The 13,061-nt window shown below is 39.0% G+C and overlaps 2 protein-coding genes across 6 annotated transcripts in view; one reads left to right on the top strand and one right to left on the bottom strand.

The window, feature by feature from the left end:
* LOC121076953 (transcription initiation factor TFIID subunit 4-like) overlaps window positions 1–5,019 on the top strand; it is a 147,644-nt gene extending 142,625 nt beyond the window's left edge. Inside the window, exon 15 of the mRNA XM_040571616.1 lies at window positions 242–5,019. Within this exon, the coding sequence (XP_040427550.1) occupies window positions 242–409 (168 nt within the window). The 3' untranslated portion in view covers window positions 410–5,019. The remainder of the gene's footprint in view (window positions 1–241) is intronic.
* The window catches only part of KCTD15 (potassium channel tetramerization domain containing 15), a 43,872-nt gene continuing 34,450 nt past the window's right edge, over window positions 3,640–13,061 (bottom strand). For all 5 annotated transcript variants that reach the window (XM_040571623.1, XM_040571626.1, XM_040571621.1 and 2 more), the window contains 2 exons: window positions 11,788–12,093; window positions 3,640–5,738 (listed from right to left, as the gene is read on the bottom strand). In XM_040571623.1, coding sequence (XP_040427557.1) covers window positions 5,583–5,738; window positions 11,788–12,093 — 462 coding nt within the window. In that variant the 3' untranslated portion in view covers window positions 3,640–5,582. The remainder of the gene's footprint in view (window positions 5,739–11,787; window positions 12,094–13,061) is intronic.

Raw genomic sequence — 13,061 nt, forward strand, 5'->3', positions numbered from 1 at the left:
GTGTTATAAATAAACAAGGTCTAGTCTCATGTGCATGTTTTCACTCGTTTCTTTACTCTGGTTAACTTGCTGAGGCTCAGAAGAACAGAAAAAAAAAAAAGAGTCATGTAATACTTTCAGAATGAGGCTCGTAATACATTTAGGCGTTTAAAATAATCCAGCAGTTAGTAGTTGTAAACCTGAGAGTTGGAGGACTCTCCACTGTTGCAGGACTTTGAACTCTGCTGTGTTTTCTTTGTAGGGCCTCAGTATGTCTGGTGGAAGTCAGGCTGGCTTGGGGACTCCTTCATCCAGGCAGTATGCCCGACAGAAAATAACTCGCGTAAACCTCAGGGACTTCATCTTCTACATGGAACAGGAAAGAGAAACGAGCCATTCTCTCCTGCTCTATCGAGCTCTGCTTAAGTAAAGCCAAGAATTGTACTGATTTCTCCATACAGAAGCTCAACTTGCATTGAAAAGCTGTCATTTTAATGTGCCTTCTATTTTTTTCAAAGTCAATGTTTCAGTAATTTTGTTTTGTAAAATTGTCAGACACATGCAATAAATTCCCTTTATGTAAAAAAAAAAAAAAAAAAGGAGAAAAAGAAAAAATGTGCAAAAGGTTTTAAAATGTTAAATCCACAGATGTAACCAACTTCAAAGTCTTACTACATTTGGCCATTTTAGATGAGGCTAAAATAGATGGCATTGAAGTTACACAAATGGCAAAACTGCTGCAATGGCTTACATAAACCATCTCATACTAAGGAGGATTGGGACAGGTTCACAGAATTGGGACCTAACCAGGGGATTAACCTTTTTGTTCACTTACAGTGCTGGTTTTCTTTTCCTTTTAGGTTTACTAGTACTGTTTCCAATGACTAACCATGGTGATACCTGATGTTATTTTAGATTAGTTCTAATTGCATTTTTTTGCACAGCTAAAAGAATAGCCAATGCACATTCTCACAAATTTTATATATTTAGGATTTTTGCTTTTACTGCACAGCTCTTTTCCTGAGCCATTTGCTGAACCAAATCCTAAGTGTATGAAATCTGTGCATTTGGGTCCCAGTGGAGTTACCTTGACTAGCTTCCAGTTGTTTTCTGAATCTATTCAACCTTTTGCACATTTGTAGCAGCTGGTTAGTAACATGAATCATTTTTATTTTCTAAAATCTTAATTTATTTATTGCAGAGTATGGTTTAATGGTGGTTTTAAAGGAGAGTATTGTTCAGTAAAGGTTTTAGAGTATTCTATATGGATTTTTCAAGTCACTGTAAAGGAAGTTTCTGGGATCCAGTTCCACTTTTAGTAGCTGTCACGAGAGCAGAGGTGAGCCCTGCGAGCTTGGTGCCACTGGGCGGTCGGGGCTGCGCTGCAGGGACTGGTGATGCTTTGCCTTGGACGATTGGACCTGAGGACTCCAGTCCAGAGAGGCTCATGAACAAGTGCATGACTTTAAGCATATGGGTAGTTTTAAGTACTTAAAGGTGGGAGGAATGCTTTTTAAATGCTTTGCTGAATTGGAATTTAAGGGGCCCACACCAAAGCCAAGCAAAGTTAGTGTGAGTCTTTTAAATAGGTACAGATAGGAATGCTAAGCAAGAAGCTGGGCACAAGTTGTACTTCAAACCTAACAGTATTATCAGTAACCATGGAAGGGAGACATTTGCTTATTTATCTTTTCAATTTTTACTATGTTTTGCTTGCCACTTTTTTGAGGCAATGTTTTTTTTTTTGATGGGAAACCATAGCGAAAGCACAAATAGAACTATTTGTCCAATAGTTTTAAAAACGAAAGTTTTAATTATTTTTTAAGGTTTATGAAAAGCAGAAGAAAATTTATACTGCTGCTATTTAGCCAAAAGATTATTCATAAGGTATTTAAGGCCAGGAAGTGTAAAATTATGTTTTAAATGTATTGATAATTTGTACATATTGTTTATAAAGGCCTTGTGTTTATTAGAATTACGTTATTTTGATGATTTCTGTACATACTCGTAAATACCCCCAATTTGTGTGAAAACATACTCCCTTATTTGTACTTATTTTGTAAAGAAATAAAACAATTTACTAAAATAACACATCGAGTGACATACAGTATTAATTTATCAAACATGAATTTCACATTGTCTTGTAGTTCTTAAGCACTGTTCAGAAACATTTTGCATTAAAATATTAACAGAATACCCACAAAGAAATACTAAAACCAAATACTCCAATGTTTTGTTGTGCTGATTCTTATCCTTTGTCAAACATCTAATAAAATTGTCAACAAACCTTGATGCTATTAATACAGTGAATGAATGCACTCAACAGTTGCTTTTTTCAAAGCAATTAGTCCAATAAGCACAACATAACATTCTTTCACTTTTTTTCTGAGACTTGGGAGCCAAGTGGTGTAACAGGGTTGTACAAAAAGTGCTAGCAAAGACTAATGTTCTTCAAGCCACAGTTTCAGTGCTCAGAAAAAAAAAAAAAAAGAAAAAAAAGGATCAGAACAATTTTGTTCCATCAAATTAGGTTAAAACCAGACTATGTTTACTTTTTGGCCTTCATAATAAAAACATTTGCTGGCTGCACACCACAGTTTTATTGGAGTTTCTATGATATTTTAAAACCTGTTTTAGTGACACTGAGCAATGTTCTTAATTAAGTTATGTTGCTATGGTTTAAGGCCAGAAGTAGAAATTCAAATCAGTTTATGCTGATATTGCTGCATAAGAATACAGGGAAATAAGTAAAAAAGATATAAATGAAACTGTAATAAACTTTAAATAAGTGACCTGAAGTTACTAACTAAAAGAACATGTCCTAGCTTAACTTTCTTTTTTTTAAAAAAAGGCATATTCCTTCTAACAAAGTGATTGTTTCCACATGTCTTCCTTGCCTTAGTGCTATTTTGCAGTTAATGTGATGTCATGGCTCAAACTTTCCATCTCAAGTTCATATTTAACTCGGTTGGCGCAGCCTGGAACTTTTCATGATGCCACCTTTGCAAACTGCTGTAAGTACTTGAGCTGCTTTATTGATCTATTTAAAAAAATACGGTAAACAGCAAACTGAAGAAAAACAAACCAACCAACCAACCACAAATACTTCAAATGGCTTTCTACATATATCTGAAAGCATCCTGCTTCCAAGCTTGTGAGAGAGCTGTCTGCCTGGAACTTCAATGGGAGCAGGATGTGCTCAGCACCCCGCAGGTACTCAGTGTCCGGTCCAGCTTGCAGACAACCTGTGCTGACCTCAGGGAGGTTTGCCTGAGTAAGAATGGCAGAACTGAGCATTTTTAAACGTAAATGTGACATGTTCACCTTTATCCCCTAGCTGAGAGGTAATGAATGGAAGAGGATACACAGACAAGAGTTCAGCCTCTGCTAGTACTAAGTATCCCTGGTCAGGAGTGCAGGACAAAAGTGTATATAGGCTAAAAACAAGAAGCTGAACAGATTATTTAAGTTTTGAACTTAAAGTGAACTCAATGTATGAAAGTAATAAATAAAACACCCTTTTTTTCTTTTCTTTTTGTAAGACATGGCTACATCAAGCTGAACGGAGCAAAAGGCCAGAGGAGACGCAATCAAAACTTCTCACCTTTCAAACAACAGGGGAAATACAGTGAGTGTTCCACCCTACTTGCTTATTTTTGATCGTTTACTTTACAGAAATGTTTATGGCATGAAGTACTGTATAAGAAATGTGCATACACAAATACATGACAATTATACGTTAAGTTCTTTACAATATTAAATGTATAATATACAATTCTACAGATATCTTACATACAAAGGTGAACGCTGTGCCATATATTCAAATATGGCAATGCCTAGGAACTTTAGAATGTCATACAAGTATAAAACCACAAAATAAAATAGCTTTACAACTCTTTTGAAGTAGACAGATTTGCTCAACTGTTCTGCTAAGTTAGCAGGCCAATATGTATAGGCTAAGATTTTCATAAGAGATCTCTGGTTTGGATAAGCAAGATGAAAAAACCTGCAGAGGTCTGATTTTCTATGGTCAGGTATCCAGCACTTTTCCAAAAATTAGACCTCTGCCTAGATTGTAACTTGGATATTTAGTACAGCTCATCGCTTTTGAAAATATTAGTCTTAAACTTGAATCTTTATTTTGTCTGATTGCAATCATTAGGTATTAAAGAATTGTTGACCATTTAATACTGTTATATATGGCTGTATTTACTCATCTAAAATGTTTAATTAAAATTCAGCATCTACAACAGTATTCTATAACTTAATGTGGGAGAAACTAAATAGTGATTAACACATGAATTAGTTATTAAGGACCCAATCATGCTAAACAGCAATAAACAGGATTTAGCAGAATGCTATTTATAACCTTGCACCTGCAAACATGGTGCTGTCTCCTGAGTTAGGAAGCCCTGTAAGTCAGAGTCTCGATACTGATTCATGAATGGAAGAGTAACCTCCTACAGACCATGAGCTTCTTTAAAAATACAATTAAACAGATAGAGGGCAGCTACAGAATCAGTATTTTAATAATAGTTTAAAATAATAGAGGAAAAACACTCTAAACAAAACGTGACCTGCTTTCATCAGACAGTGGAAGTAGAGGTTTTTAACATCTTTTTGCAAAAATTCCAGACCCATAAAGAATAGCTTGTCCAAAATTCTTAGTGTTTCCTCCTAAATGTGGGCTTATAACATGGTTAGTAAATGAACAACAAGAGGTGGCAGAGCTTGCTTGGGAGAACCACGCTTCTTTGATGATGCAAAACTTATAGTTTCTGAGTCAAAACACGACTGGCTTTAAGAGAACTACAGCTCCACAATAGGTATGTGGCCCTTGTTTGATGGTAGATGGAGTTTTATTTTGTGCTTCCAGATCCCTACTTTTGCAAGTATTGCCATAATTGGCCTCATCAATTTTTTGTTGCTTTTTTTGTTTGGTCTGTTTGTGTGTTTTTTAATACTGAGCACCAGTTGACTATAAATTGGTCCTTTTCTGGTTCCGGATTCTGTCCACAGAGATACTTCAGTTGGAAATGTTGTATAAAAATAAGCCATTTGCTAGCGTGAAGGAGTACAATCACAGAAGAGTTGTGTAATGTAATGTGTGGAGGTGTAAAGCACATCTGATATGAAGGAGGTGTGGCAGTCAGGGAAGATACTCAGTGCAGTTTTTAATGTACCATCTTCCTCTTGGAGGCCCCCACTTCCACGCATCACGTCAGGGTATCGTTGGAAAGGCTGTCGGAATCATTTCTCCTGCTGATAGATTCAAATCACTTTAATTGGTCTTTCCACAGAAGTCCAATCTAGGGTCAGGGGTTTATGAAGCTTTGCCTTTTTCACCACCACAGCTGTTCAGCTCAAAGTACATTCCCACCAAACCTGGTATGCTGAGCATGCTCAGTATTTCATCGTGAAAAACGGACAACTGGTTTTTCAAATGCATTTCATGGCTGGCTATGTGACAGGTAGTTTCAGAATACCACTAACTGGCAACATAAAGTCAAAATCTGTTTGCTAATACTGTTTTGCAAATCCTTTGTGTTTCACATAAGGGACTATTAAACACTTCTATGGTTACAAAGGAGTATGGGTAGGGTCTAGTCCAGGGGCTCCTGTTTTATCCTGATCGTTGGAGTAGGTTGTGGTCGTCTGTCTTCGCGACACAGGACGTATTCGCTGAACTGAGAGGAATCCACTCCACCACCACATGAAGCTGCCACGTTAAATCCCTTCTGAAATAATCTTTCGAGCACCTGTAATGTGAAAAAAAAATCAGATTAATATTTAGCAAGTGCTAGTGATAAAAGCTTTCAGGAGCACTGGATCTAAATAACGAATTTAGTCTTTCGACTCCTCATAGAATGAATATTATTCAGCTATAATTCTGTAACTTATTCTTAAATGACTACACTGTGATTAAAGTCTCGCTCTCAGCAAACCTCTGTAGAAAACAAAAATTAATCAAACAAATAAGCACTCTACAGAGCAGCTTCCTACATTATATAGTAAAATACTGGACTGCAGTTATATTGATGTTCTCTCTTACAGCTGATACAAATCAACATAAGGTTTAAGTCCTAATAAAAAGTGCCCATTGTTCATTAGTAATATGAACAGTCTCATAGAAAGGGGCAGAAAACATTTCTGTGTTCTTCCTTGGCAGATGAAAAGGCATTAGGAATCTGAGTGACACTTCCACCAGATCTTCGTGAAAATCACAGCTGTGGTTTTCCCTTGCTGCAAGGGAATGCTGCTTTCAGAAAAGCATGGCAAGGATAGGATGTGGAGCCAAGACATGGACAATAAGGAAACATTCTGGCCCAAGAAAGAGGTTAATTTGTATTGCCCAAATATATATTTTCTCTTTCTCCTTCTAAAGAAAAGTTGGTGCGATTTAGATTCATGAATTTAAGGAACCCAGAGGCAACTTTAATTTCTGAGACTGTCACACAGCACATTACCGCAGGATATACTGATCTTGGCAATATGATGGGGGCCTTGTTTTCACATGGGTGAGCATGTTGATAAACAGTTTCCCCAGCAGAGCAGGAAGCGCACAGACTCTTCTCAGCACTCGGTGAGACTGGATGCCAGATCCATCTTTGGCAGATCTGCAGTGTAAGATCCACTGGAGGAGATGCCATGCTCCCTCCCTTCCCCCCACTGGCAGCTCTCCTGAGCCCAGGGCAGTAGCACCGTGTCTCCAAAAATGACAGTCTCAGCACGACAGAAGACACTTATACGCCCTTTGGAGCTCGGGCTGTGTATTACAGGGGGTAGGAGGATGGGCAAGGCTCTGCTGCGTTACATATGGCAGAGCTGAACCAGACGTACATTTTAAGATTGGCTGAATAACGGGAATCTTCACACCCACATGTGAAATCTCGATCTAATACTCCTCCAGACAAACCTTTCCCAGAGCCCATGGTGCTGTAGCACTGAGCCAAAATACCACACAGGCTAGTAACACTAATAATACTGCAGCATGTAACTGAAAAATCAGAACTATGTCTAAAATTTGATTGATTACATGAACTGATCCAATATTTACTTTAGAGGCAGGAAAAGTGGTTCCTGTGTTTGTCTCTACAGAAAAATGTCATCAAGTGCATAACAGTCCCACTTCCACTGCTCCATGCCATAGGGCCACTGCAGTGCGATGTGAACCTGATGATTTATAAAATCTGATGAACCTAGTAATGACCTTCACATGAGAGTTGTCTGCCACCAACAACTGCAGGGACTAAGTTAAAAACTTGTTCACTCAACTTAGGTAAGTGTTTAAGCAATATCCCCTAATTAAAGAGGAGAAAACTTGTATGCTTTCACAGGTTTCTACTACAGAAACAATTTGATTTCTTTTTTTTGTTTTACCATGAGTGACACTGTGAAGCACTTTGCTCGTGATACCTACTGCAGTAGTGCTTCAGTCTAAGTGTTTCAAGGCATGAGATGATTGCTACAGGGGGACTACAAATAGTGCCACGTGTTAAAGATTATCCTACCAGATGTCTGTCCACCCCTGCACGAAGACCCATGTGAGGCCAAGGTGCACCATTTCTTTTGACTGAATGTTTGCTTTGCTTGCTCCAGAAGCACCAGTTTGGAGCCTTTATTAAAGGTAACTGATTTCAAAAGGACAACTCTATCCAAGGCGCTATGGTATTGCAATGCAAACCATGGCAGCATTTGCTATTTCTAATCCAGGAGAGCACTCCTTTGAGGTCGTCTGTGTTAGCCATCCACATATTAATCAGTTTTGGGTTTCTAGTGATAACATGTATCTAACTAAAAACTTGTATTTGCTACCCTGGCTCTTAAGGACAGGTAAAGGACAGGAAATGTACTAAGCCATGCAGGATCTGCTTAAATCAGCTTGCCCAAGGAGCTCTGCCTGGCCTTGGGACGAAGTGACTTACAGTCTCAGAAACTTGCACCAGCCAAATTATTACTGACTTTTGCCCTGAAAGTTGTAGAACTGAAAAGGCTAAAAAGCACACCAGTGTACAGAAAAAAAAAAAAAAAAGAGAGGAAAAAAAAAAAGAACCTGGAGTGATTAAAGGGGGAGGGGGGGGCTAAGATAATTAAAACCCAAAAAGCTTACAACTCTGTAATTTGTTTGGGCTGCACAAAGCCGTTAGGACAGAACTGGGGTGACACAGAGAGGCCACAATATTGTTTTACTTGTTCCTGCTAAAAAAGGCAGTAGTTCGACAGGGAAAAAGGAATAAAACATCATCAAGCTCTTTCACAGGCTGGCATGTGTTTTGACTTTGTGTATCCCTGTTCTTAGATCAGGTAAGATGAGGACAGGAGGTTGCCCAGCTACAGGAAAGGAGACTTCTTCCACTAGCTGGATAGAGAAACAGAAGATTGACAGGTAAAATTTCAGAGACATGACTTTAAAACCTTGCTAAAAACTTTTAAAAATCAATTTGGTTGTAAGACAAAGCCAGCACTGGGGTGCCCTAGGCTTGCCTCAGTCCAAAGCTATGGAAGGCTGCATGTTTATAGGACTTTTCTTTCCTGAGCCAGCTCTCTGAAAACACACAGTTCAGGTAAACATTACACCCTTAGAGCACCGCACACAGAACAAAGCAATTCATTTTTGCTACCTATATGCTCGAAGGACTTGACTGCAGGCTATAATCTAGTGTTAAGAACCTCGGTATCATCAGTCCTCTGAGTGAGAAACAAAACTGGTCAAATCCTGTAAATAGTGCTGTGAATGTTTAAATATTGCAGAATTGTAAGTATAACTTGAATGAGGTTGTGCTCAGTTCTATGGAGAAAGCCTCCTAAAGGCTGCTTTCCATGTGCCCTAAGCATTTGTTTGTATCCACCAATGCATGCGTGAGACTAAACGGCATGTTGAACATGAACAGATTTAAATTCCATTTAGTGAATTTGGCCTTACGTGCATTACTTTTTCTGAAGGTAAGTGACAGACGGAGGGAAAACAGTAAATGCCTGTAAATAAAATCAGAGCTACTTTCCTATAAATCTCCAAAGAGAATATGCCAAAAAGTAAATGAGTATCAGCTGTGATTCTCTTATGTATAGGGAGACATGCACACTATATTAAATAGAGGATTTGTGCTAAGATTTAATATACTTTGTCTCCCAGTATTCTGAGCACATCAAAATACGGGCTCTGATTTTGTTGGAAGGTTTTCCAAACAGAAATATGATACTTGCACTTACTGTATTTTATTTACATTTTACAGAATACTGAAGAATACAGTCTTATTTATGGAGACTCGATGTTTACCATATACAGACATCACAGAACTTTCTCTAACGTAAGCTCATGTATGTCACCACAACCTATTGTGAGGAGCTGAAAAAAGCCATTCTTAGTCTTAAGAAAACTCTATACCAGTATGTGATTGCAAATGAGCATTTAATATAGAGCTGCTATGGTTTTTGGCTGCCACTACCTACTCACTGTTGATATTCTGTGTTTTGTATGTACAGTTCCTGACACAAAGCATTTAGCGAAAATCTTCTTCAAAGATCTGAAGAATTTATACATATTGTAGTTGTGCTACCAAATACATTTAAGCAGGGCATAGGGGGACAAAAGTGATGCAGCTCAGTAAGCAGCAGGCAGACTTACCAGGCCAGTCTTTCAGATTCTTTGGAAATGATTCTGCTCTTCCAACCTCTAAACCTTCTAACCTTTCTCCCTTAACTCTACATATTTACATCATTGTACTTCTAACTTTTGATTTAATATTAATAATCAATATTGCCAAAAAATAGTGGGAAGGTAACAGAGAGTGCCTATGTGCTGACCAGAGTCCATCACAGTCAATGATAATTAGCTGTTAATCTTGTTGGACTTTTGTCTCAGAAATGCATCATTTTCCAGAAAGTGATTGAAAACACTTTATATTAATTATATAGTAAAATGATGTAATTGAATAAATTATTTAGACTGTAGATTCTTTAACACAGAAATTTTCTTTCACAACATGAACCTACTAAGAGACTCTTTGATTCTGACAAACTTTTGACTGAATTTGAAACACGTTCAAGCAGTAACAATTAGCATTCAGCTTTTACTACAAACACACGCTTCCTACCAGTATGCCACTTAATGGAGCCAAGTGCTAAGCCATTTGGGCATCCAGCTCTGTGAATAGCTGCTTGCAGTGCCGAGCCTGTCAGTGGCCAGCAAGGACTCTTATTGTTTCAGTTATTTTAATTTCTCAAATGCATATAACCATATCACATGGACAGCGTGTGGCTGAAACACAAACATGCTTCCCTACCCACTCACCTTAGCTGAACTGCAGCTGCTCCCTTCTCCAGCACAGTGATGAATTCATCACTATTCCCACTGCCAGCGAATGGATCTGCCTCTGACCCACCTCTAGCCTTCTATTTTTGGGGCAGCCCACTCTAAACCTTGCCAAACGTGAAATTGCTAAGGATTTGCAAAATTAACCACAGGCATTGGACTGTTAAATTCAACCAAATAAAACACTTGGGAGTCTTGAACCAAATATCACTTAAAAGTGCTGGGTTTTAGAATGGTTTCAGATAAAAGCTTCTATTAACATATTGTGTTATCAGTGAATGCTGTCCCATGGCAGAAGGTGTCAGCGTCAATGCAGGTTGTTAAAACTACCCCACCCACCTTTACGTATAGCTGCAACTGCAGGTCTCCCAAAAACGTTGTCAGCTGGCAGCTTGGGAGATGGAGGGAACCTCAGCTTGCTGTGTAATAACAATACTGGGAAAAAAGCACTCTAAGTTCTTCCATTTCCTGGCTATGCCTCCCTCTGGAACCTGTCCAGCCAGCCTGTCTCATAGGCCAGCTCTTTTGTGGGTATTTGCCCGTAAGGAAGTTTATGAGGACCACTACAGCATTTCCCACAGCCCAGCTAGGACCTCTGTAGGTGACGGTGACTTTGAAAACACACCCCTTTAGGCTGATTTCACTTTCTGTGATTAAATTATTCTTTGTAGCATATTTTAAAGGCATACATGCAAAAACCAAGAGCTCTATGTTTTCCCATTAAGGCATACATAAACAGCATCATCAACACCATTCCTTCTCCTCAGCCCAAGGACAGCTACCACACCAAAGCTCTGGCCACAGTGGTGGTGATCCCTTGTAAAATGGCATTTCTTGCTCGTAAGGCTGCTGCCTAAACACCAGCCACATATTTATTTCCGCCACCATCCACCTATCTGTCCAGTTATCTTCTTTTGTTTCATATGTTTAATTTTAAACCTAATGTCAAAACTCTGACTATAAAATGAAATACATTTTGTTTAAAATACTCTGGGCAATTTTTATAGAACATCCTTTTGAAAAAAAAAAAGTGCAGAGATCAATTTTTTTAAGTCCATCCCGCAGGCACCATCATTTAATTATGAGTGAGACATAAATTATGCATTTACACATTGTTGCATTTTCTATAAAATGGTGTGGAGATTTTTTTTTGTAGTTTTTGGAACTCTCTCTTTCTTCCTGGGGGCACTTTGGAGGGAAAAAAAACTGCTGCAGGCTATACATTGATGAAAAAATTAGCATTTATCAGTATAACACCATTATGAGACCAGCATGGCACTAACATACACAAAATCTAAATCTATTTTTCTGCTTAGACTTAGGAAAACCTGAAAGACTGTGATCTCACCAGGCAGAAAATGTCTCCTTGCAGTATAAGCACTAAAGGTAATTGGGCAGAAGCAAATAATTTGCATATAATTGAACAAGAAATAACATTAAGGAAAAAAGAAAAAACACACCAGCATCTAGATGAGCCAGCACTGAAAGGCCATTACCTGCACTGAATTCAACCGGCAGTATCCGTTCAAAGGAAACCTAATAACGTGGGTAGGGTCTTGGTTCCAGCCTGCGTTTACGGAGTTGCACATGACGTCCCCGGTCTCAGGGAAAATCTCTTCTATTAAAGCTTTCTCCCCACTCAATGCAATTCTTTCCCCCAGATCTGGAGTCACTCTTACAACCAAGCAGTCACAAGGCTGGAAATGTTTCCTTTGTTCCTTCTCTTGTTTCCATCGTTCAAGTTCCTTAATCATTGGCTGCAGCTGGTAATACTTTGCTTCTTCATATAAAAGATTAAAGTCCTGGGAAAAAAAATAGAGAAACTAGAAATGCTTATAGTTCTCTTTTAAAAATGAGTATTGTTCCTGTTTGACCTACTTAGGCTTATGTGTTGTCAGCAAGAGTGCAAAGGCAACAGGTATCCATATACTTTGTCTTCGTCTAACACCTACACAGAAAACCACACTGTGTGTTACTGTTGAATTTATTCAAGCTGACCGTGAAGTTCCCATTGCACTGAATTATTCTTTCATTTATTATCCCACAAGCTCAATGCCAGAAGGCTTTACTTTTGGATTAAGAAATCAAAATAACTGGTTGCAATAAGCAAAGCCTGCTGATGTAAGAGAAGATGTCCTGAGCCCTAATCTTCACTTGGCCTCAGATACTCACTTCTGATCTTACAACAGAATTTCTTGGGCTGTGCTGTCATCCCTCACATACGTGTCACAAGACGGAGATGTCAGTTCAGCTTCTCACTCCTCACCTGTCTTTGTCACATTTGAAATTCAGCTGCAGAAGCTCAGCTGCTCCCTATGTGATTATTCACGTATTTAAAGCACACTTTGGAGCTCAGTAAATTATACTGATGCAGTGACCATCCCAGTAGCTGGGAGCTCAGCTGTGTACACCAACAACTTGAAAGAAAGTATTCTTTCCAGCCAGTTGTCCATAACCTAACTTGGGCCCTCGGGCAATTCAAATTCCCAATTTGATCCAATTCCCAGTTAATTGACTGAGATCTCTCCTGCACGTGCTCATTAATAACTTTTCACCAGATTTCCAATAGATCTTCTCACCTCAGCTTAAATGCATGAGTGCACATCGAGGAGCAGGGTGGCAGCAGCCCCCCAGACCTGAAGCACCTGCAGCAGCGCCATCAGACCGAGCCAGAGAAGAACGGGGGGGGGGGCTGGTTTGCTTACACCAGCCCTGCTGCCTCCTTCAGCTTCCTGAAGGGAAGAGGAGCAGCAGAGGCACAGCACCAGCT

Source organism: Cygnus olor, chromosome 12 (assembly GCF_009769625.2).
Source record: "Cygnus olor isolate bCygOlo1 chromosome 12, bCygOlo1.pri.v2, whole genome shotgun sequence".
Classification (NCBI taxonomy): domain Eukaryota; kingdom Metazoa; phylum Chordata; class Aves; order Anseriformes; family Anatidae; genus Cygnus; species Cygnus olor.